General features: G+C 51.0%; 2 protein-coding genes across 3 annotated transcripts; one reads left to right on the forward strand and one right to left on the reverse strand.

Moving 5' to 3' along the window:
- Positions 1–1,054: 1,054 nt before the first annotated feature.
- On the reverse strand, positions 1,055–12,880 carry EMC8 (ER membrane protein complex subunit 8). The gene is made up of 5 exons (XM_061386931.1): positions 12,338–12,880; positions 5,124–5,200; positions 2,855–2,924; positions 2,031–2,125; positions 1,055–1,518 (listed from the first exon to the last, which is right to left on the reverse strand). The coding sequence occupies exons 1-5, from the start codon at positions 12,566–12,568 to the stop codon at positions 1,359–1,361; spliced, it is 633 nt and encodes a 210-aa protein (XP_061242915.1). The 5' UTR covers positions 12,569–12,880; the 3' UTR covers positions 1,055–1,358.
- Positions 11,902–20,136, forward strand: LOC133230058 (cytochrome c oxidase subunit 4 isoform 1, mitochondrial). 2 transcript variants are annotated; one of them, XM_061386934.1, is made up of 5 exons: positions 11,902–12,341; positions 14,241–14,314; positions 18,016–18,183; positions 18,991–19,122; positions 19,885–20,136. In XM_061386934.1, exons 2-5 carry the CDS (start codon positions 14,242–14,244, stop codon positions 20,019–20,021), a joined length of 510 nt encoding a protein of 169 aa, XP_061242918.1. In that variant the 5' UTR covers positions 11,902–12,341; position 14,241; the 3' UTR covers positions 20,022–20,136. The 2 variants fall into 2 exon arrangements, with proteins under 2 accessions (XP_061242918.1, XP_061242917.1); XM_061386933.1 differs by lacking the exon at positions 11,902–12,341 and adding an exon at positions 12,964–13,049.
- The last annotated feature ends 2,754 nt before the right edge of the window (positions 20,137–22,890 follow it).

Consider the following 22,890-nt stretch of genomic DNA (forward strand, 5'->3'; position numbering starts at 1 on the left):
TGGCAAATGCTAGAGACGGACTCTTCTCCTTTCCAAAATAAAATACAGACCCATCTGGAACAAGACTGCCCGCTGCACTCCACCTGTGCTGGTTGCAGCCTCTGAGGCGACGAGAAGGTGTAGCGCATTGGTATGCCAGCCCTTCATTTGTGTTCCCCACACGACATTCGGTCACCTTACAAAGCCAAGGGTGAGCTGGGTTTGAAGGAAGGAGAGAGAATCTGGTGGACCAAAGGAAGCATGTCTATTGCAAGCAATGCTGGAAGGTTTCCTACTTGATAAAACAGTGAAATGCTGCATCATAAGCCTTTTCAACAGACAACCCAATTGTCACAGACTTCCTTCACATGGTCCAAAAAATGACAGCGGCAAAGGTACAGGTCTCTGCACTCTGCATGGAATAATTCGTATGAAAAAGAATAAACGCGATGGAGTCCTTTCCCCATCAATTTCCTACAATGGGGTTAAAAAGCTTAACTGTTTCAAGCGTTAACGATTACAGACTGGGCGCTGTAAAACTCCAGGAGCCTATGTTTTGTTCAGCTCGTGTGGCTTCATATACGAAAAGAAATAATTGTTGTGAAGAAATAAATTAGAGCCATTCGGGTAATCATGCAAGCCAGTCGAGTCAGGACCGACTCTTGCCTGTTTAAGACAATCTTAGCACACCGATCCCCTTTTTCTTCAGCTCCGTGGGTTTCCCATCTGTCTGCTTGAGGAGCATCATACAGGGCTCCCACTCAAGCTGCCTTCCCAACGTGTTTGTTTTTACCCTTTGACGATGAAGGTTTCCCAGGCACCAGCAGCATTATTCCCATGTGAAGAGGCGTGGCAGCTAGGGGAGCCTCCTGGCTGTGCACACCAGCATTCGGCTCTCAGACACAGCTTGGCACCGGCACACCAGGCACAGGCCTGATCCCCAGGCTGGACGATATTAACTCAAACAGGATGAAAACTCACACACACTCTATTTTGGGTATAAGATCTGGGCTTTTTTTTTTTTTTTAAAGACAGTTCATATGCTTTAAAAAGTATTCTCTCCAGATTATAAAAGGTTAGTTAAAATTGTTTAATAGGAACAATCTTGGACAAGCAGAAATAGCTTTGATTTGAAGAACTATAGCCATGTACAACTGGGAAGGCTCCACAGGGTGGTCGGATGGGATGGTCTGTACCTGGTCTAGAGACTTTGCATTAGACAGGTGACTGATGGACATTCTGCCCTCTCTCAAGGCACACGCCACTTCTGAAAACTGTCAGCTTTCCACACCGACTGTGATATTTTATTTACATTTAAAAATAACTTCTCTTCTTCAGTGTAGTGGAAACGCCCAGAGACCAGTCATTGAAACCCCTCCCTAACACAAGTGCAGAACAGCTTTATTGATCTCTGGATTTGTCCAGTCATTCCGAATGTCATCCAGGTGGTTATCAAAATCCACGAGTGTTTCGTAGGACCGGCTGTCCAGGAGCGATGCTGAGATCCTCTGGGCCTCTGGCCAGTCTTCACAGTAATCACTATGAGGTGAGACAGGAGAAGTCAGCCTCTTACTCAAAACGCGTGGCTTTTCAATAGAGTAAACAGGAAACCAGCCGCGCGCAGAGTAGTATAAAGGAAGCCAAGGGTGAACTCTAGCAAACACATCTAAACACATGAAGATACATATAAAGGATATGAAACATGCAAGAGATAACCTTCAAATGAAATTCTGAAAAAGCTGGAGGTAGATGACTGATTGCAAATAAACCACAAAAGCCTGGGAAGAGGGTCTGGCTTAGGGAAAGGTGGCCTGGGATTGGGAGGGGAGACCCGTGAGTGACAGGATGTCCCCACTGCTTGGAAACCCTGTAGGCCTGTCCTCTGGGGGCTGAGGAACACCCGTGACTTCTGTATGAGGTGTGCACACTTCTCTAGAGAACATGTAGCTTAAAAACCCAGGAGGCGGGGGTCAGGTCTCCCATGCAAGCAGCGTGCCGGGACTGGCCCCAGCGCACGCGGCCCACGGGCCCCCCCGGGAATGGGCACTCACTAGTGCGGGTCTCTGCAGCGCCATTTGTTTTCGTGGTGTTCATACACGTGGATCGTGGGGACCACACAGTCCATCGTGAACTTAGTGTTGTCTACCTGCAACGAGACGAAGGGCGCACTCGCGAACAGAGCCAGGACCTCCGCGGCAGCCTGTGGGTCCCTCCCTGGGGCTCTCCCACGGGGGAGGACTCCACAGGGATGTCAGGGACGGGCGCAACACTGCCCACTACAGCAGACACCCTGCCTCAGAGTGCACACCACCACAGCCCAGGCTCACGGTGCATCACATGGGAGAAGCACTGAGTACTTGACTGCTTTCTCACACACCGGAAGCTTCCAAATGTTACGCTGCCTTCCCTGTTAGAATTTCATCTGAACTGAGAGGAACAGGGCTCCTGACATGAGCTATGTCCGTCCCTGCTCCCTCTGCTGTGCTGGTTGACCTAATTCAATGCGTCTCAGACTTGAGTGTACATTGGAATCATCTGGAAGCTTATGGAGACATAGATTCCTAGGCCCCCAGAACCTGCATTTCCAATAGATTCCTGGGTGGTACTGATACTGTGAGCATGGGGATCCCACTTTGAGACCCACTGTAGCTGAAAGACCCCCCACCTCTGGACACCCGTGTGCCATGACTGCAGCGGCCCTGACTCAGCAACTTTAAGCCTGCAGTTGGGAGAAGACGGCCGAAGGAGGCCATGGTCTGATGAAGTAAGTACCTGCAGAAAGGAAACCGCTCACAGACAAAGCTCCCCGTCAGCAAGAGGCTGCTCAGCAGCTGTCCCCACACACAGGACTCTGGAGCGAGCGACAGTGACTCACCATGATGAGAGCCGTGTCACTGAAGCCCTCGGCGATTCTGGAGGCCACCTTTTCTGCTACCTGGTTTGGACTGAGAGGGAAGAACCAGCGAGGTTACCAAGTTTTAGGTGACGCTGGGCAACACTGTCTGCCTGTGGCAGAGTAAACAGCAATGACACAAAGACCAACAGCACCAGTAAGCTACCTCCCGTGTGGGGTTACACCCATTTAAGTAGCTTTTGGGGACTGTGATCCCGCTGCAGTGACTTGTTGCTCTGCTCAGGGCAGAGCAGGGGCCCTTGTCTTTTCGTGCATCCTTCCCTCTGTACAATCAGTCTCAGCTTTCTGAAGCAGGGACTGAACCAGAAAGAAACACACTATACAGTTACGACCCTGTCGTCGTGATTGAGGTGAAAAAAGCAGGCTTAATGCTTTATAAAAATAAATTTAGCCAGTATTCTATTTTTACCTTTAAAATTGAAAATTTACAGAGGTGTGATTATCTGCAGCATCGTATTAAGAAAAATGAAACAAAAAACAATGTAATAGACAAAGGGCCCCAGGGAGTCTCATCCCCCAGTCACCCTGGAAAGCCCTTAGAGTGAAGGCAGCGCTGCACAGGTGTCTCGAGGGCCGGGGTCCCGCAGCCACCGGCTCATCTGTCCACACCCTCCCGGAGGCTCCTCTGTCACGGCTGTGGGTGGAGTGCCTCCTGCTCCTGCTGCCACAGCCCCCGCACCACCCGCACAGTACGGGCTCCGGGGCCTGCACCACAGGCCTGGGTTCCAATGTCTTCCAAGTTCAGTGCAGCAGCTTGAGGGCAAGGGCCAGGAGTCCGTGGCTCAGCTCACCACAGAGCTTGGCCTGGGGCAGGGGATTCACACTCTGGCAGCTTCCTTCGTGTAATAAGACCAAGACTGACACAGGCCGTGAACAGGCTCCAGTTCATCAACATAGGGAGGCAGGTGGACTCGAAGGAGGGGCTGGTAAGAGACGCACTGAGGAGAAACCAGAGGCATGCACGGATGCAGGGACCAAACAGTCAGAGATGTCTTGGGAAAAGCTGAAGAATCAGGGATCAGAGAGCAGCTCTGCATGTCATCCACAGAGAGGCTGGCACAGAAGCCGCTCTGAGTCCACGCTGCGCTGGGGACCCTGCCACCCTCAGTCCTGACTGGGCCCAGTCCTCTAGAACAAAACAGTTCACATCTCTGGAAGTGCTCCATTGGCTTACTGTATTATTTCCCCAAATGCTACTGAGTCCCACCACTTGCCTATGCTGGGCGAGTGGACATGAATCCGGGAGGCATTTGGTCTGGGGCCCTTCACTGCACCCCCTGACTGCCTGGACACGGGAGCCCATCAGCTCTGCCTGGCCACATAAGCAAAGCTTCAGGGTCACCCAGCTCGTGCCTCTGGCTGCTCAGGGTGCCGACTCCTCTGGGACTCTCTCTGTGAGATCATGTCAGGCTGGCTGCTGGCCATATCCCTTGACCAAAGGACACTGTTCTTCTCAGGGCGGCAGGGGTGGGGGGGTGGACACAACTTCCTGACCCGACCCATCTTCATTCCTTCAGGCAGGGCAGGTGCCAGCTTTTGTCACCAGCTCTGGGTAATTGCACCACCCTCCTTTCTCTGACAGACGGTTCACACCTCTGGAGATAACCAGCTTGTTAAGCCCACCTCAAATTACTCTAACATTAGGATGTTATCAGTTTTTCTGCTAGGACATTGATGCAGAAACAAAGCAAAGATCTCAGCTTTGCTCGTTAGTGAGAACCACCATGGGGGCAACTAGCTGGATAAAAGAAAACAAGACCTATTATATGGGGAAAGTAGCAAACACCATGCTTTCGTCAAAGCAGCAGACCCAAAGAACACCAAACCTAAAGTTGCTTTTTTTTTAACCCCCAAAAAGAGTGGAGTTCTTGCCTGGTGCTCTGCCCTACATCAATCCCAGTTTGGGAATGGGAAGCAAGGCACAGCGGAGGGGGGACTGAACAGGAGGCGCTGGACTGTTGCTTTCGCTTTCAGAATTCCCTTTAAGCAAAATAAAGACAACACAGGACAGAATCCCAGCATTCATCTGAGTCTTTAGAATAACTGGTGTTTGGAATGACCCGTACCCCAGCCCTCCTGGAATACGATCAACAGCACGGAGGGGCACTGTTTCACAGACTGCGCCCCAGCACCCCTGCAGTACTGTCTACAAGCACGGAGGGACTCTGTTCTGACAGATTCTGCACCGGGAGCCCACTGAGGGGTTTCGAGGGGTTTCACAGGGATATACCTGGCATCCTTTACTCGTTCATTAGCTTGATAATAACCAGCAATCACGTAGCTATTATCTTTGCACCACGAATCAATCTGAAAAGAGAACAAAATTTGGGAAGAAAAGGTGAATGCTTTTTCCTTAAACATCAAGTCTCAATAAACAAAGGAACCTCCCTCCCTCAACCAAATGCTGGGACAAGACAAACAGAACTCCTGTATCCTCCTCCCTACGAGAATGAAATGCGGGAGTTTCCTGGTGGCCTCTGTTGTTCGGTCGCTAAGTTGTGTCCTAGTCTTTGCAACCCTCATGGACTGTAGCCCACCAGGCTCTTCTGTCCATAGGATTTCTAGGATTCTGGGCTTTCACTGCTGTGGCCCAGGTTCAGTCCTTGGTTGGGGAACTGAGATCCCACCAAATTATGGTGGTGGTATGGCCACCAAAAAACAAACACACACCAAATGGGTGTATGGGTGTTCAGGGGAAAGAAGGCCACCGCAATTAGCTTTTCCACAGTCCATAGGAGGTCAGAGAAAGCAAAGAGCATAGGCTCCCCCTCTCTCGGAGGTGGAGTGTCTTCCCACAGAGGAGGAGCCTGCAATGGCCGGGGGTGGGGTGGGGTGTGAGGCTGGACACTAGGAATGACCTCCTCCCCTAGTCCTAGCAGAAGGCTCCAGCGCAGACACATATTAAATGGGTGTAGTGCCGTGGGTGAGGGGGAACCAGTGTTATCCACTTTCTCTGACAAGATGAAGCACTGAGGCCTTCTGGGGCTTGAACAAGCCTTCAGGTCGTTAAAATCAATCCTTCACAGATAGCAAACTAAAGAGCTCAGAGAGGGTCTAAGCTTGCACAGCCAGAAAACAGAGGCAGCATGGGAATCTGAGTCTCTTTCAAAGTCAAGTCCTTCAGTACTGTTATTTCAGTATTCCTTGTAATACACTATGAAAACCCTTGTGCTGGGATGTGGGGTGCAGGGGAGCACGCATGCATGCACTCACACACTTCCCTGTGGCATGCTTTTAAACAGGAGCATGGCTGCAGATTTTTTTTTTTTCTTTTCTAATTTTATTTTATTTTTAAACTTTACATAATTGTATTAGTTTTGCCAAATATCAAAATGAATCCGCCACAGGTATACATGTGTTCCCCATCCCGAACCCTCCTCCCTCCTCCCTCCCCATACCATCCCTCTGGGCCGTCCCAGTGCACCAGCCCCAAGCATCCAGCATCGTGCATCGAACCTGGACTGGCAACTCGTTTCCTACATGATATTTTACATGTTTCATTGCCATTCTCCCAAATCTTCCCACCCTCTCCCTCTCCCACAGAGTCCATAAGACTGTTCTATACATCAGTGTCTCTTTTGCTGTCTCGTACACCGGGTTATTGTTACCATCTTTCTAAATTCCATATATATGCGTTAGTATACTGTATTTATGTTTTTCCTTCTGGCTAAGTTTTTTGTTTTACAATGCCACTCTTCTCTCATCAGATTTAGCATCCTGCAGATCTAATGCGATTATTAAAAACAAAAGGTCGTCCTGTTTTGCTGTAACGGAATTTTAATAATACACTGCAGGAAATTCTATTCTCAGCTTGCAAAAGAAGAGATACAACTGATCCTCAATTTTTTTCAAAGTGAATTAACTGGTTAAAAAGGGTTTCTTTTCTTTCTTTTCCCTTTTTAAACATAGCTCTATTCGTTCTTTTTCTCAAATTCTGGTTTGGGACTCCAACAGTCTCCTTTATGACTAAAAGCAGACATTACAAAATGGTCACAGTCCAAGGTTCCCTGGCTCACACGAGGATTAGAATAGTAATTCTGCCCTCCTAAGAGCTCACAAATTACCATACTGGGTCAAAACCAAGGCTCAATGAACCAATTAGAGGCTTTGGTCATCCACCCAAGAGATGAGGGCTATGTCGCTAAAATATTTATAATGGCTCTTTCACTCTAACTTTGAGGCAAATTATTCCACAACTACTTATATTTTATTTCTATCACCTCTTAAAAGAATGAGTCTTGGAAACTCTACTGCTGCTTACAGCAGCAAAATTCTTTCATTTCTTTCTAAATTTACCTCCACGTGGTATCCAAGGGCATAGCCTAGTTCTAAAATCTGGCACTTGGTCCCATTTCCTGAACTCACACCCACCCACTGGCCCGCCCTTTGGTGTCACCCTCTTAGCCTCTGTTTCTGATCGAAGACTGGTCTCTTGAGGGCGTCCTCATGTAGGTGATCCTCACGTCTGCCCACCTCTGCGCCCCTCGCCTGGCTCCGCATTGTGGGCTGCTCTTACATCCAGAGTCACAACTACAGAGAGTGTCCTGAGTCTGGTATGAACACTTAGTGGCCTAACACAGCACAGATCTGTCTCACAAGTCGGAAGTCAAAAACAAGTCTGTGGGGCTGCCTCTTGGTGGAGACTTGAGGGTAGAATCTGCTCCCTGCCTTTTCCAACATGGAGAGGTCACAGGTCACTGCATTCCTCGGGTGGTGGCTGTCTCACTCTGACCCCTGCTTCTGTGGTCAAAATTCTCTTCTCTGACTCTTACCCTGCTGCCTCTTATGTGGACCCTCTTATGTGAACCCTGGGTCTATCAGATAATCCAGGATAATCATCGCATTTCAAGATCCTTAACTCAATCTTATCTGCCATCTCTTGTTCCACGTAAGGTTACCTGTCCAAGGGTCCAAGAACTAGGACGTGGACATCTGGGGGGGGGCATTTTTTTGGGCCTACCACAGCTACCTTTAATGCAAGGATAAGATGATTATTTCCCACTGCTGCTATCCCGCAGCAGGCTGCACCACAAGTGCAGGGTATCAGTTCCCTGACCAGACGCTGAACTCAGGCCACGGCGGTGAGAGCACTAAACCCTGACACCAGGCCATCGGGAGCTCCCACAGCAGTCTTCAGTGAGCAGTCTAAGCTGCTCCCCAATCTTGCTTCTGGGCTGAAGGGAATGGTTTGGGATTCAGTCTCCAGGAAACACACAGGGTCACCCTGTACCTGTGCTCAGACAGCAGAGAAGGCATCTGACAGGATGGTGGATTCTTGTGACAAACGAACATACCTCAACTGACACTTTACCTAAAGAGGGGTGGATTCCTATATAAAACACTCTAAAGGCCTAACCAAATTCTAGCAGAAAAAATAGTGTCATGACCTTAAACTTCTAGTAGAACTCTTTGCTTTTTGTTTGTTTTTCTGGCTGCATCACATGGCTTGCAGAATCTTAGTTCCCCAGCCAGGGATTGAACCTGAGGCCCCGGTAGGGAAAGCATCGAGTCCTAACTACTGGACCTCAGGGAACTCCTAGTAGAACTCTTTGAAGAGGCTGCTCCCAAAGTGAACCAGGTCACAAAATGATTCAAATAAGAACCACCAAATGAAGTCTGGATGCCTGTGATGGGCAGGCACAGCCTGTCCACTGTCCAGAGAGACACCAGTAGCCACCAGTTGATGACTGGAGAACCAGCCATCAGAGTCCACCGAGTGGCGAACACAAGCTTCAGTGGACCAGACGTCATCAGTGAGTGACGCAGCATAGCAGAGTCGGTGTGTTGCAGGAGGCAAGCAGCATCGACAGTCGGCCGAGTGGGGATGGGGCAGGTGGCTCTTGAGGGGTTTCAGAATCCTGCAGTCAGCCCAAACAGCTTGTTAACAAAAAGCCCAAGTGGATTTAAGTGGCAGATTATACAGTAGGCAACTCGTACCCTCCAAGTGGGGCAGGACAAAGCAAAAGAGCTGAGAAGCTGTCTGAACTCTGTTCTCAGTGAATTCGTTTCTGCTGCTATGGTGTCCTCCTGTGATGCATCTTGTGAACAATCAAAATGAAAATGTTCACGATGGCACTCTGATACCTGGCAAGTGACTTTGATACAAGGTCCAAATCCTGCTTTCACTTATGCGGTTTCCTTTACTTTTCAGATGGAAAGAAGGACACTGTCACCTTGGCACAAGCCGCCACCCTCTGTTCACGTCTTTCAGGCCTGCTCCCTCGCAGACATGCAGGAGAACTACTACAGGCTCGGGCCCACTCGTCCATTCCCAGCTAGGCTGGACAAAGAAAGCAGCTTCTCTTGGCAAACTTGCTAGTGTCCGCATGAGCGAGGCACCTGGAGTTCTCATAATACTGCATGCACTTCCGTGACCACAGCCACAAAGCAGGCAAGGCAGGGAGCTGCTAAGTAAGTCACCCCAAGGAGGGTGCTGCTCCCACGCTGGTCACTTACAAGCTAGGTGTCTGGGAGCCTCCCTGTCTGCAGCAACACCCAGGCCCTGGAGTCTAAAACTAGAGGGGTTGGCGAGTTTCACGGAGAAGAAAAAGATCCTTAAATCAGCAGCTGATTCTTCCATGAGGAGGAGCTGGCTTTGGAGGAAGAGCGCTGGAGATAAGGGGCCTGGGAACAGAGAGCGAAGGTCACGGGAAGAACTGAAAGGAGAGCCCAGAGCAGCCAGCTCCCCCTCCCAGGAGGAAGTAGGGGGCTGAGCGAAGAGCCAGAGGGGCGGTAGCCTGTGCAGATGAGCACAGGCAAAGCACACATGGGGGCAGCAGAAGGAATCCCAGGCCCAAGTCAAATGAGAAGTCATCAGAGCAGAAGGTACCAACAAGCAGCTCCCAGCACTAGGAAATCACAGTGGGGGTGTGTGTGGGGAGGACAAAGAGGGCTTAGGCAAACAGCAGCTTTATGCTAATTTCCCTACTGACATTTTATGGGTTTTTGCTATTAGAAATAATTCCATCACTACTTACGTCAAAGGGTTATAAGGATAAATTAAGATAACAGGCCTAAGTACTTAAAAAAAAATAGAAAGCACCCAGAAATGCATGGATTTTTTTTTAAATGGAAAATTATAATGAAAAGCCTTGCAAAGGAATTTGATGCTGCCCTTTGATGGACAGAATATCAAGTCAGTCTTTCCCACTTATCAAAAATAACCCAATACAAAACTCCCTGAATAGAAACAAGCCATCAGAATTAGGCCTCGTTTATAGTTTTATGGATTTAAATGCTTTATTAAAACATTTTCTACAGCTGATAAACTGTGGCTGAGATTTTTCATTGCCTTCAGGTTATAAAGTTGCTAAGACAAAATCTGAATGATATAAACTTAAATATCTTAACAGTAACACAAAAACTTGTAGATGGTTTCAAATGGCAATTTTTTTCTTTATGACTTTATTTTCAAAGTTATTTAATTTGTACTCAATTGACATCGTTCTCCTACTTGTTAAATGCTGAGTCTATGATTCAAAGTTTTGATCAATATAAGAAAAGTGAGCACAAATTACCATATTGCTTGGTAGGACAGACATTCAGACAGTTTTTACTGTCTTAAAAGAGGCTAAGTGCAGAAAACCTAGTTTGCACTTAATTCTGTTGGACAGGAGACTCCAACACTGAAGGGCACACTTGGGGAAACACTCGAAGGTGCATCTGGAGTACAGATGCAGTGGTGCAGAGCGAGCAGTGCCCCTGAATGATTTCTACGATGAAGTCTGTCCACTGCTCACATCTCTCTCTGTCTGGTCCCTTTATACTCTACCTTCTAGCTCATCTCTAAAAGTGTGTCGTCCCCCCCCTCCCCCCGCCCGGTTTTCACCTGGTCCCTCTGTCCCCTTCCTCCAGCCTTGCACCTTGGGCCACCACTTGCATGTCCCTTTCTCTGGGCAGCCTGCCCTCCCTGACTCTCCCAGCCTGGGTCAGCGGACCCCTCCCCACTTTCTGCTTGACCCCCCATATGGCACTTATTCTTCAGTACTGTACTTGTCTGCCTGGTACAAGTTCAACCGCTACACACGTACTGTATTTGATCCATAGCAATATCCTTCCCCCTAGCACAGGCTTGGCTTTACTGGAAAGCTGGATAACCCTGCTTAATACTACTGGTCAATAGAGTTCCCTGCGAGTGACCGACTGCACTGCACATATCCAATCACCACACAGTTATCTTGATAGAATAATCAAGACAGGAAGCTCAAAAGACTTGCATTAAAACAGACACACGCATACCCCAGGAACACACTGATACCAACAGCACATTTCTTCAGGAGCTAAAATGTTGATTCTATACACATCATCTACTTTCTATCTATGTTCTGCCCCATGATGATAGGAAAAAATTCACACAATGACTCAGTTTAACAAGTACTCAAAGATGTGCCCAGTAAGCTTAGGCAAGGACTGCTGGTCTAAAGATACTTCCTGCTTGTTAAGAATTTACATGGGTGTCATAATTAGGTATTTACAAAATGGATTCATTTTACTTGTTGGGACGTAGAGAAAAAGGATTTCTACTACTCTTCTCAAACTTAACTACTCTTTGCATGAATCAACTAATTCTCTTTTAGTATCTTAGTTTATACATATTCGAAAAATTCTACCTCAACCCAGGCAGGTCTGAGCCTACTCCTCCCTAAGGTTTTAACTCCAATTTACAGGTCGTCTTTTTTCCTTCACTGGTCACCATACCTCAACAACTACGGCCCAAAATTCAATAACCAGTCGGTCTGTTCCTACGCCACACCTTTTCCCACTGTACTTCAAATAAATCAGTCGTGAGCAGACCCACAGAAGTGTGCGGGCTGGAAGGCCAAGTCTGCTCTGGCTTTCAAATTCCACACACAGTCTTCAGCTTTTAAAATCACGGTTGCATTCCAGATATCACTAAGGAAGACAGACAAGCTCTTGTTCACGGAGCGCTCGACGCCGCCTTTCTAACCGTGGGTCCACCCTGGGTGTCCCGGGGCAGTAACGTGGTTAGAACCGCGCCTTGACACCTACGGCAGACACGGATCCGGCCGCGCGACGGTGCGCGCGAGCCCAACGGCAACGTCCAAACTCCCCGCGACTCAAAATTCCAAATACAGACGCTCGGTTCACAGCGGCTTGTCTCTATAAGGGCTACGGGTGTGAGAAAATCGGTGCCTTTTCCGTCGCCTAAGGCGTTCTAAAAACACCCGGGACGACTAAGGTCGCCCCTTCGGCCGCTGCAACGACGAGCTGCCTGCCACCTGCGGGGCTCTTGCTAAGTGCGTGCGGGCAAAGACCAACGCGCTCTCGCGGGTCGTCCGTTCACGATCACGGCGAACTCGGCGGTGCTGGGTCCCGAGACTCCGGCTGGACCACCCTGACCTTCTAGCCGGGACGGCTCGGAAGCCGACTGTCAGCCCGTCTCCTGTCCCGCTAATTCTGAGGCAAGCCCCTTTCCGCGCTTACCAAGGTGAGGGCCACCTCCAGCATGGGGGCGAGGGCCAGGGTGCCGTGGAAGAGGGGGATACAGTCCACGAAGAGGGTGTGGTGGGCGCCCGGGCCGCCCAGGGGCAGGTGCTCCTTGCGTGGCTTCTGCTTCTCGGCCACGAGCAGTCCGTTGACGGCGCAGTGCGGGTACTTCGCGCCGTGCAGCACCATCTTGCAGTAGGCCTGGGTGGTCAGCTTCACCCCGGGCATGCTGAGCCCGGGAGGGCCCCGGAGGCCCGGCGCCGGCCGAGGCCTGGATCCGCTGCCTGGCCGCGCGGCGCCTCAGGGGAGAAGGAGGACGAGGCGGCGGCTCCCTGGCGCGGCCCCGCGGCTGGCGAGGGCCCCTCACGGGCCCAGACCCGCTCGAGCTCCGCTCCTCAGACGCCGGCTAACCACCCGGGAGAGGCCGACGCGGCCACCTTAAGACTCCACTGGCGCTTTCCGCCGGGCGCCGCCGGAAAGCGGACGTCCAGTGGCCGCCGGAAAGCCGCCCAGTCCGGCGTTTTACGACGTTCGCCGCTCGACCTACTTCCGGTCCTGTGACCTCCCGCGCGGTCGGGCGCGGGGTGGAGTCCTCCTCGATCCCGTGGTGCTCCGCGGCTCGGCCTCGCTCTCTTCCGGTCGCAGGCAGCCGAGCCTTAGAGGGCGGTCGCGGCGGGGACGGTGGGCAGCGGCTGGTCGGTGGCATCAGGTGAGGCGGGCGGTGGCGGGTCCGCGCCGCGAGGCTGAGGAGGGTCGAGCCCTGGGAGTCCTCGGGCCTGCGTGCCCACCGCTGGGCGCCCACAGGGAACTGACGACTGGGCCTCCTGTCCCGGTGACATTGAGGCCGGCCCTTGGGGGCTCCGGGCTTGGGAGCCGCCTGGTCCCTGCTTATATGACGCCTGGAAGCATCCGGCCGGTCTCCACCTGTCCTTCCGCAGCCGCGGGCTGGTTGCGGCTCTGACCTTGGAGTGTCCGCTGGCCGAGGGCGGGGGCCTGAGGGCAGGTTGCCTTGCGGGCTCCCGGCCGCCCCTCCCGACGGTGCTGCGCCACCGCCCGGGGTGTAACGGGGCTCCGAGGGAGGCGCCCCGCTTCCTGGCCTGGTAAACGCTCGGCACTCGCTCAGGCGCGGGCCAGGCCGGGGAGAAAACACGGGAAAAGGAGGCGAGTTCGGCCCTGACGTCATGCTTTTGTTGATTCTGCCTCTAGTGGGCTGCTTTCTGAATGAGTTCGGGATCTTTTCCATCAGCAGCAGCCCCCTGAAGGGGCAATAGGGGAGCGGGGCCTGACCCTGAAAAGGCCCGCGTGAGAGATGTGTCATCCCGGTCATTCGTTGTCCTGCAGGGATTGAAAGTGGATCAGGCCACCTTTGCATCCATTCCCCTTCATTTCCCCTTCTAAGCCGGGGCACATATTAGGTCTGTAACCAAATAATGAATGCGGTGCGTGTCTCTTAGACTTAAAACTGTTTACCTTTTCCCTCTAGATGGTGGAGCCCGTTACTGGCAGCACATTCTAGCTTTTCCAGTCTCCTTAAACTATTTTTTTCCCTCTTTGCTTTTTAAGAAAGCTGATTTTTTTAAAAAACCAAGGCAAAAAAAGAGAGCAAAATCCCTCAAACAAACCAGTTTTCTACCAGTTGCTTTAAGTGTATGTATATGAGACAGTTGGTTTATAAGGACGCTCCATTAAAACATGCTGTCTGCTGAGGAAAAAAAAAAAAAATCCTCATCCTAGGTTATTTTAAAAGTTTACAATCAGTAATGAAGAACCGGTCACTTATGTTGGGGAGAAAAAGAAAAAAAAGAATTGCATTGATTTCCAGAATGCACTGGGGCAAAAAGAATCATTCCTAATAGGTGCTTACCCTTGTTCATAGTGAAGGTATGTTTTTATCTTTCAGAATGTTGGCAACCAGAGTATTTAGCCTGATTGGTAGGCGTGCAATTTCCACCTCGGTGTGTGTTCGGGCCCATGGTAAGTGTAATCTTTCTTTTTGCTCTGCTGCTAGTAAGGCCCTGTGCTAGTTGCAGATGTGGAGAGCTTTGATCCTGATCACATTTTGTTGAGGAATTTGAAGGGAGATACATGCAGTGTAATGGTGCCTAGTTCTAGATTAGAGTTTTAATGACTCCTAGTTTGAGTCTTCGCTTATACTGATATTTTCTCCTCTTTCCTTCCCTTCCCTTCCCATGTTTTCAGGTTCAAGTTCCACACCTTTTAAGAGATCCACCCTATACCTGACTTTACTGTTCCATACCCCCCACCAACCCCCACCCCCACCGTCTAGCCACTTACCTTGAATATTGTTTAAATTATTGGGACAGCAGAAGGGAAGAAACATGGACTGGGTTTAATCTCATTTCTGCCTTGGACTTGCTGCTCAAGTTTAGGAATCTGTTCTCTCACCTGAAATGTACTTAAAGAACCTAGTTCAGAGCCTGGCACATAGCAAGTTGAGTTTTGCGTTTATCAAGCATCTTCTTTGTAGCTGTCAGTGTTAGACACTTACAATAAAGGAATATGAGACGTGGAATTACTCCAGAGTCCCAGCAATCTGGAGAGGAAAGATACAGGTAGGCAGTGTTTCAGTGAGAGATAGGCTCGGAGGAGAAGCATTTAGCCTGGTCTGAGGTACGGGGAGGGGCTTCTGGAGGAGAGGCCTTGCTCTGCTGAAGGGCTGGTGGGGTTCCCTCACACTCAAGAGCGGAATGTTATTCCAGGCAGAGGGAAAGCAAGCAGGAGGAGGAAATGGGAGTCATTGTGACAGATTGTGTTACTGGGGAGTCAAGTGCAAGGCTTGAGTGATGGGTGATGCAGTCAAGAGCAAGACTCATGTATCCAGGGACTCAGGAGCTTTTGTCTGAGCTGCTTTATGTGTGATTTTTTTTCCTTGATGTTGTGTCCTTTAATTGGTGATACTTTGGTGTTACATTTCTGTATGTCCTTTATATTGCTCAGGATAACAGACTCTAAAACAGATAATTTTAGTAAAAGCATTATTGAAATGTTATTTAAATGAGTAGATAATAAAAATTTTAGTTGTTAATACATACAGAAAGAAACATTCCTTCACTAAAAGCCTAGAAAGTCACTTAGGTCAAAGATTACCTTTTGTTTCCATTTTGGTTTTGCTAATGTATTTCTTTAGCTCTTTGTTTGTTTAGTTCAGTTTGAAGTATAATTTACAGAAAGGAAAGTTTATCTTTTCTAGATGTTATGTTCTATGGATTTTGATAAACTCACTCAACTGTGTGACAGTGACTCCAATCAGGACATGCAATACTTCCATCACCCCTCAAGGTCCCTTCATGTCCCTTTGGTCGTTCTGATCTTCTGTGAGAGGCCAACTTCTGTCTCCTTCAGGAGCACTGACCAGGGCTTATTCTTAGGTATTGCTTTAGGCAGAGGAAGTCAGATGTAGTTGGTCCCTGCGTGCAGCCATCCGCTGGCTCCTCATGCCTCACTGGCCTCATCACATCAGACTCACAGGCAGAGAGCAGCCCAGACCAGCGCTCCACAGTGGCTCGCTCCCTGCCCCACGGGTGGTTTGTGTCTCAGATGTACCAGGCCACCGCCTCCTGCCTCAGCTCCAGAGGTGTAGATGGTGCTTCCTTCGCGTCGTACCCTCTGCGCTGGTGTCATTTTACAGGAAAAGGTCCTGTCTCACCCTGTGTGCTTCCTTAGAGGCTGTGGGTTTGCGGGTAGTTTGAGGGGTGTTTGCCTCTTTGAGTGTAAGCTTTTGGAAGCAGGTACTTGCCGGGCTTACTCACTGCTGCCTCTCGCGCACACGGTAGGCGGGTGGAGGAAGCTGCTGTCTCTCAGACGAGTCTCGTCCTTTCATTCTAGATTTCTGGTCGTGTAAAGTCATACATGAAGTTGTTCTGCACATAGAACAGCCATTGGGAGCCCCCACTGGCAGCTCAGGTGTTTGTGTGGCAACATGTCGGACTGAGACGGGAGCTCAGATTCCCCGGATTTCCTCAGCAGAGGCCCCCGTATCTACTCCAGATCGAGAATAGAAATGATAACCTTCACTAGGATGCAAAATCTATGCTTTTCTTTCCTTTTAAAAGGAATGTTTGGTGTGTTAACATTTATGTGTCTGTATGGGGGCCTCCCCCACCCTTCCCATTTACTAGGGAACCAGGCCAAAAGTCCTGAAGAGCCCTTGGCAGCGGTGAGGTCACGAATTAGTCATTTTTGTTCTAGAAAATGCAGTTTTATGCTTAGGATGCTTCAAGGTTATAAGCATTTGTGTCTTGATAACAGTTTTATTAGATCTATTTCCCATGACACCCTGACACATTAAAGGCTACACTTGAGCAGTTTTCAGTACATTCGCTGAGTTGCTCCATTATCCTGTAATCAACTTGAGAACATTCTCAACACCCTAATTAACATCCATTTTTAATAACTCATGTAAGCTGAGTGCTTTTTAGTCCACTCATCATTTTAATAGCGTCTTAGAGTTTTAAAATTGGAAAGTTTTAAATGAAAACTTTTAAAATGAAAATAATAGCCATTTCATCTCAATCTCTTTGGGATAAGGTTGGGTATGAATATATGAGTGTGCTAGTCATAGGCAAGGCACTGGTGAGCATTTGGAGAATTTTTACTGCTTTGTTTAAGATCCAAGGTTTTCTTTCACTGTTGTTAACACAGTTTGGGAGATTTCAATCATTCAGACTAAGCTAATGGAGATGAAGCATTTTTGTAGGACTTTATACCTCCAGATTCGTTCCGAACACAGAATTTCCTTGCAAATACAGGGTAGAATCAAACAGCTTTTTGCTGAGGGAAAACCTTAAAGTTTAAGATACTCTTTTTTCCCCTGCTTTTTGAACTTTTCCCCTTTTTACTAGAGTAATACATTGGGTACACACCAATTTGAAGGTGCTGAAATTTTTATCTTTTTGGGCAGAAGTCTCTATTTCATCCCTGCTTCCCACTGATGACAACTTGGGTTTAACTTGTGTTTAGTGGCGTATTCATGTGAGTATCTACACGTAACTCAGATTCTTAAAAAGAAAATATAACCCCGATGGTATTCTGTGACTTGGTGTGTACACGACTCTCTTCCCATTTTGAGCTAGAACAGTACTTGGCATACAGTAGGCACTCTAAACCTTTGTTGAACAAGCCAAATGGCTCCATGATACACATTTCTAAGGTTATTTGCTACTTTGCTGTAATAAGCAGTGCCACAGTAGCCATCTTTTCATGTCTTTGTTTCTGAACTTTGAACCCTTGTTTCTTTTATGAGTTTTATATTGTTCTTCCCCATTAGTTGGAGTTCCTTGTGGAATGGCCTCCTTTTACTCCAGGCTCCAGTTAGTCCAGGGAACCTGAGTAGCTGTCCAGACTCTGTGTGAACCCCGGTAGTTGCAGGACGTGCTCCCTCGTTCTCCCTGGCAGGTTGCTGTTTTGCTGTGATGAGGAGCGCTGCTGTTACCATCTGCCCTCCGTCCTCACCTGCTCTCAGGGCCACATGGGGCGAGCCTGCTCCCCATGTCACACGACCGTCCTGTGGTTGTCTGGAATGGGGGCCACAGCCCCTGGGATGACTGAGGTTTTCAGGGTGCACGTACCCGGACTGACTTCAGTTCTTAAAAGTACTGCCTTGTTTGTAACGGATCTTACGTGAATTTCAAATATTTGTCCAACATGTTTTTTAGGAAGTGTTGTAAAGAGTGAAGATTATGCTCTCCCGAGTTATGTGGACCGGCGTGACTACCCCTTGCCCGACGTGGCCCATGTCAAGAACCTGTCTGCCAGCCAGAAGGCCTTGAAGGAGAAGGAGAAGGCTTCCTGGAGCAGCCTCTCCATTGATGAGAAAGTTGAACGTGGGTATTGACGGCACCATGGGCAGCCTGCGTTGGGCGAGAATTCTCCTGGATCTGGGCTGGGCCCAGAGACCCGTGTGCTGGGGAGGGCGGGGGGCGGTGCTCTGCGTCTGTGGGGCTGTCCAGGGCATCAGCTCTGCCAGCTGGCTGAACCCCCTCCCAGGTGCCGCTGTCCATGCTCATGGGCTCCAGCCCCCAGGAGGAGCAGGAGCAGGGTTGCAGAGCCACTGAGTAGAACTCGGGATGGTTTACATGTGCGAGCAGCTCCTCAGCGCCTCCGCTTGCTGGGGCTGGGTGTGCTAAGTACTGATGGAAGATTGTTGGCACACCATCAGGAAGAAGGCACGTTACACGGACCCCGTGCCTTCCTCTAAATGAGGAGGAATTTCAGGGTCTCCATACATCTCCCCCCGCCCCCCGAGTGTGAGGGGGGTGTTGGGGCCTGAAGCCTGTGGTGGTTCTCACTCCGTGCTCCACCGCACGCCCCCCCTGCGCCAAATGTGAGGGGTGTGTCGGGGCCTGAAGCCTTTGGTGCTCCTCACCACCCCCCCCCCCCCCAGTGTGAGGCACTCCATGCTCCACCGCATGCTGCCCCCCGCCGAGTGTGAGGGGGGTGTCGGGGCCTGAAGCCTGTGGTGGTTCTCACTCCATGCTCCACCACACACTGCCCCCTGCCGAGTGTGAGGGGGTGTCGGGGCCTGAAGCCTGTGGTGCTTCTCACTCCGTGTGCCCCCCCGCCCCCCGTGCTGGGGAGCTCTACCTCGAGGTGGGCGTCTGTGCCCGCGGCACGGTCCTTTGTCTCCTCAGTGTACCGCCTTAAGTTCAAGGAGAGCTTCGCCGAGATGAACAGGAGCACAAATGAGTGGAAGACGGTGGTGGGCGCGGCCATGTTCTTCATCGGCTTCACCGCGCTCCTCCTCATCTGGGAGAAGCACTATGGTGAGTGGGGCGGTGCGTCACACAGACAGGCTCTGCCATCTGGGCTCCATCCTGGAGTGTTCACCAGCTTTGGGACGCTGGCTCACGTGAACTGAAGTGGTGTGGCCTGCGGCTGATTGATCCTGAACGGGCCACGCTTGGTTGTCCAGCCCAGCACGTTTCCAGTGGCTCATCTGCTTGGCGGTCAGGTGTCAAGGAGAAGGTGTGGTGGAAGTTAGACTGAGGAGGAGGACACTCTTACCATCAGGGGCTGTTTGGGATGCAGGGATTGCAGCTCAAGTCACCAGAGGTCTGGGTCTTCAGACCTAGCAGCTTCTGCTCGGCCGGCGGTGGGGCTGCCTGCTGGTTCTGGTGCTGCCTGTCCTGTGTTCTCTGTTCTGTGGGGTAGGTTGGCCCGTTCTGCGTGTGGACGTGGGGCGGTGACAGGCCTGTGACTGTCGCTCTTGCGTGAGTCGCCTTTGGTTCTGCTTGGGCTGCACGCTTGCCAGTGTACCTGCCGTCTGTGTCCTGCACAGGATACGTTCTGCTCTAGCGTTGTGTTTTCGTGCTCACTGTTACAAACCAGGGTGTAATTTGGGAGTACCAAGTTGTCAGTGCGCAGAGTTTAAAACCAGCACGTTGGTGTGGGTGTGGGTGTCGAGTGGCCGATGACGGTGCTGATCAAGTTGCTAGTGCCATGGGGCAGACTCACCTCTGTGATGTGTTGGCTTAGAAACACCTTGTCAAGACAGTGTCACCTCACGCCGTTGTTTTGGACTGTAGTGTACGGCCCCATCCCGCACACCTTTGAAGAGGAGTGGGTGGCCAAGCAGACCAAGAGGATGCTCGACATGAAGGTGGCCCCCATCCAGGGCTTCTCGGCCAAGTGGGACTACGACAAGAACGAGTGGAAGAAGTAAGGACCTGCGGTTCCGAGTCTGCACCTCACCTGTCCAGTCACCCGCATGCAGCTCGCGTGCTCACTGGAGGCGCTTTGTTGCAGCACCAGTGCTAATAAACGCGCAGTTCACGTGACGGCCTCGTGGTTGGTTCTTTGACGGTAACTGAATGAAGTGGAGCAGCACTGGACGTGCGGGAGGTTTCTCCCACGTGTCTGTCAGTAGTCAGTACCTTTCGGGTGTAAGTGAACTGGCAAAGACAAATTGTATAAGGACTAGCATGTGAAAACTAAAAATATCGAGTCCTTGGCAAGAGGTTTTTATGAGTAAAATCCCATTACAGTAGCCAGGCTGACAGATGTCCCTGTGGTCGCTTTTCTCCCGGAACTGTCCCCTTCAGATAGTTGGTGTTGGTTGGAGTGTGTGACCACGAGGTTGGAAAGGGCAGGCCGAGTTCTGTGTCTCCTGCCTGATTTCCTGGCCACTCTCCACCTCTTTATCTAAGAAGCCACAGTGACGCCAGTGCCAGGCACCCTGCCCTGGCTCCCCGGCAGGCAGGCTCCCCGTGGGGGCTCCTCCTGCCGTCCTGTGGTTCTCCCGCCCACTCTAAAGTCCATTCCCCTCCCTGGTTCCTGGGGCCCCTGCAGGGGGTGGGGTGCAGAACAGATCCCAGAGCACAAGCTGCGTGATGGGGGCTGCCGGATAGCCGGTGCAGAGGGGTCTCCCAGCGGCACTGGTGCAGGGGCAGGCGGGCGGGTGGGGGAGGAGCTGTAACTGGAGGGGAATTGGGCCCTAGAGCTCACACGGGGGAGTGAGACGAAAGATGGCCATAGGTAGGCTCATGGAGGAGCAGGTTTAACTGGAGCCCCCGACTGTGGTGGCTTCTGGCATGTTCTCAGAGGGCCAGCTGATCCCCTTTCCCCATCTCCCCCAGGCCCTCTGGTGGGAGAGGAAGTATTGGCGCGGCAGGGTGCAAATCTGGCTGTGAGGACCAGGGGGCTCTGGGTGGCTCAGGCCTCCTCCTCGGTGATGCAGTTTTCAGTTCCTTTCCGGGGAGGGCTCCTGTTACAGGACTGACCTGACCCACCACGTGGCTTTTCTGACCCTTGAGTGGCCCTGGGGGGGCACCTGCCCTGCCGAGGCGCTCGCCGTCACCTCAGAATGACCCCAAGAGGGAGGGGATCTTCCCAGGTTGGAAGTTGGCTAGGGGCTGAGGGCGCTGCCTGAGTGGGGATGGGGGGTGGTGGAGACTGACCTCCAGACTCTGCTTCTCCCCTCTGGTGGCTCCACACAGTCTCCCTGGGCCTGGGGCTTCCCCTGAACACGTTGGAAGCACTCCTGTCAGACTCCAAGACATGACTGGTCTCTTCTCTCTTCTCTCTGTCCTTCAAAAAAATTCCCTTTATTTCCATTTTAGTAGTGATTCAAGAGGAAGCAGAATGCATGCTTGACCTAGCCCTGCATCTTGAAGCTGGAGGTCTGCTGACCACTTTCCAGATGGTCTGCATGTCCTGGGGGAGTGATGGTGACCACCACCCTTGAACACAACCCTCAGGGCTCACTCTTGGGGCCCCCAGGAGCACTGAGGACAAGTGAAACAGTGGGCAACATCTTGAGACTACTCACGAGGGCTTGGGAGGGGAACAGGAGGAGGTCGGCGGTGGGAGGCCTTCCCGAGGAGGCAGCGTTTGAGCTGGGGCTTGATGACTGTCACCCACACTTGAGACGGTCACACTTGAAAGACTGTGGACAAAGGCCTTGAGGAGGACAGGGCTCACTGGGTTCCAGGACCTGAAAGACGACCTGTGGGACTGAGCCCTGTGAGAGGAAGGGTGTGGAGAGGGGGCTGGCTGAGCTCCTGGAGGTGTGCCCACGTAGCTCTCCCAGGGCGTTCAGGGAGACTGCTGTGCTCCTTGTGTAACATGAGGTCAGAGCAGGACTTCGAGAACCACTGTGAAGGCCAATGGAGCAGCCACTGGCTTAGCCAGAGGGGCCTCTGTCCTCCAGGAGTGGAGATTGCTGAGTGAGGGTCCCCGACCGGCCCAGGCGCTGCATGTCTGCTGGGGACCGTTGCAGGCCCTGCTGGGGACCGTTGCAGGCCCTGCCGGGGCTGCCGCCCTCACCTAGCATGTGGAGAGCTCCTTGCCAGTTGGAGTGTGCTGTGCCCTAGCCTGCTGTCTTCATCTTGCCTGTCACTCAGGAGTTCGCCTTGTGGCCAGCTGGCAGCTTTCTACCCTGTAGAACTTAAAAATCATCAAATACAAATCATCAAATATCAGATACAGGTAACAGCGGATGTATCAAATGTAACCCTGGAAGCCAGAAGGCAATGGAACGGTAATTTGAACGAGAATGATAGAATCAGCTAACCTGTTTAACCCCATGTGGTTCAGTTCAGTTCAGTCACTCAGTCGTGTCCGACTCTGCAACCCCAGGGACTGCAGCACGCCAGGCTTCCCTGTCCATCACCAACTCCTGGAGCTCACTCAAACTCATGCCCATTCGGTCAGTGATGCCATCCAACCATCTCATCCTCTGTCATCCCCTTCTCCTGCTGTCACTCTTTCCCAGCATCAGGGTCTTTTCCAGTGAGTCTGCTCTTCCCATCAGGTGGCCAAAGTGTTAGAGTTTGAGCTTCAGCATCAGTCCTTTCAATGACTATTCAGGAGTGAATTCCTTTAGAATGGACTGGTTGGATCTCCTTGCAGTCCAAGGGACTCTCAAGAGTCTTCTCCAACACCACAGTTCAAAAGCATCAGTTCTTCAGTCCTCAGCTTTCTTTATAGTCCAACTCTCACATCCATACATGATCACTGGAAAAACCATAGCTTTGACTGGAAGACCTTTGTTGGCAAAATAATGTCTCTGCTTTTTAATATGCTGTCTAGAT

This window comes from Bos javanicus, chromosome 18 (genome assembly GCF_032452875.1).
Source record: "Bos javanicus breed banteng chromosome 18, ARS-OSU_banteng_1.0, whole genome shotgun sequence".
Classification (NCBI taxonomy): Eukaryota; Metazoa; Chordata; class Mammalia; order Artiodactyla; family Bovidae; genus Bos; species Bos javanicus.

Excerpts from the sequence above, each read along its gene's own strand:
- EMC8 (XM_061386931.1), bottom strand. The coding sequence starts at position 12,568 with ATGCCCGGGGTGAAGCTGACCACCCAGGCCTACTGCAAGATGGTGCTG. Across the intron at positions 5,201-12,337 it reads TGGAGGTGGCCCTCACCTTG|ATTGATTCGTGGTGCAAAGA; the intron begins GTAAGCGCGGAA and ends TTCTCTTTTCAG. Across the intron at positions 1,519-2,030 it reads CGCTGCAGAGACCCGCACTA|TGATTACTGTGAAGACTGGC; the intron begins GTGAGTGCCCAT and ends CTCACCTCATAG.
- LOC133230058 (XM_061386934.1), top strand. The coding sequence starts at position 14,242 with ATGTTGGCAACCAGAGTATTTAGCCTGATTGGTAGGCGTGCAATTTCC. Across the intron at positions 14,315-18,015 it reads GGTGTGTGTTCGGGCCCATG|GAAGTGTTGTAAAGAGTGAA; the intron begins GTAAGTGTAATC and ends CATGTTTTTTAG. Across the intron at positions 18,184-18,990 it reads CATTGATGAGAAAGTTGAAC|TGTACCGCCTTAAGTTCAAG; the intron begins GTGGGTATTGAC and ends TTGTCTCCTCAG.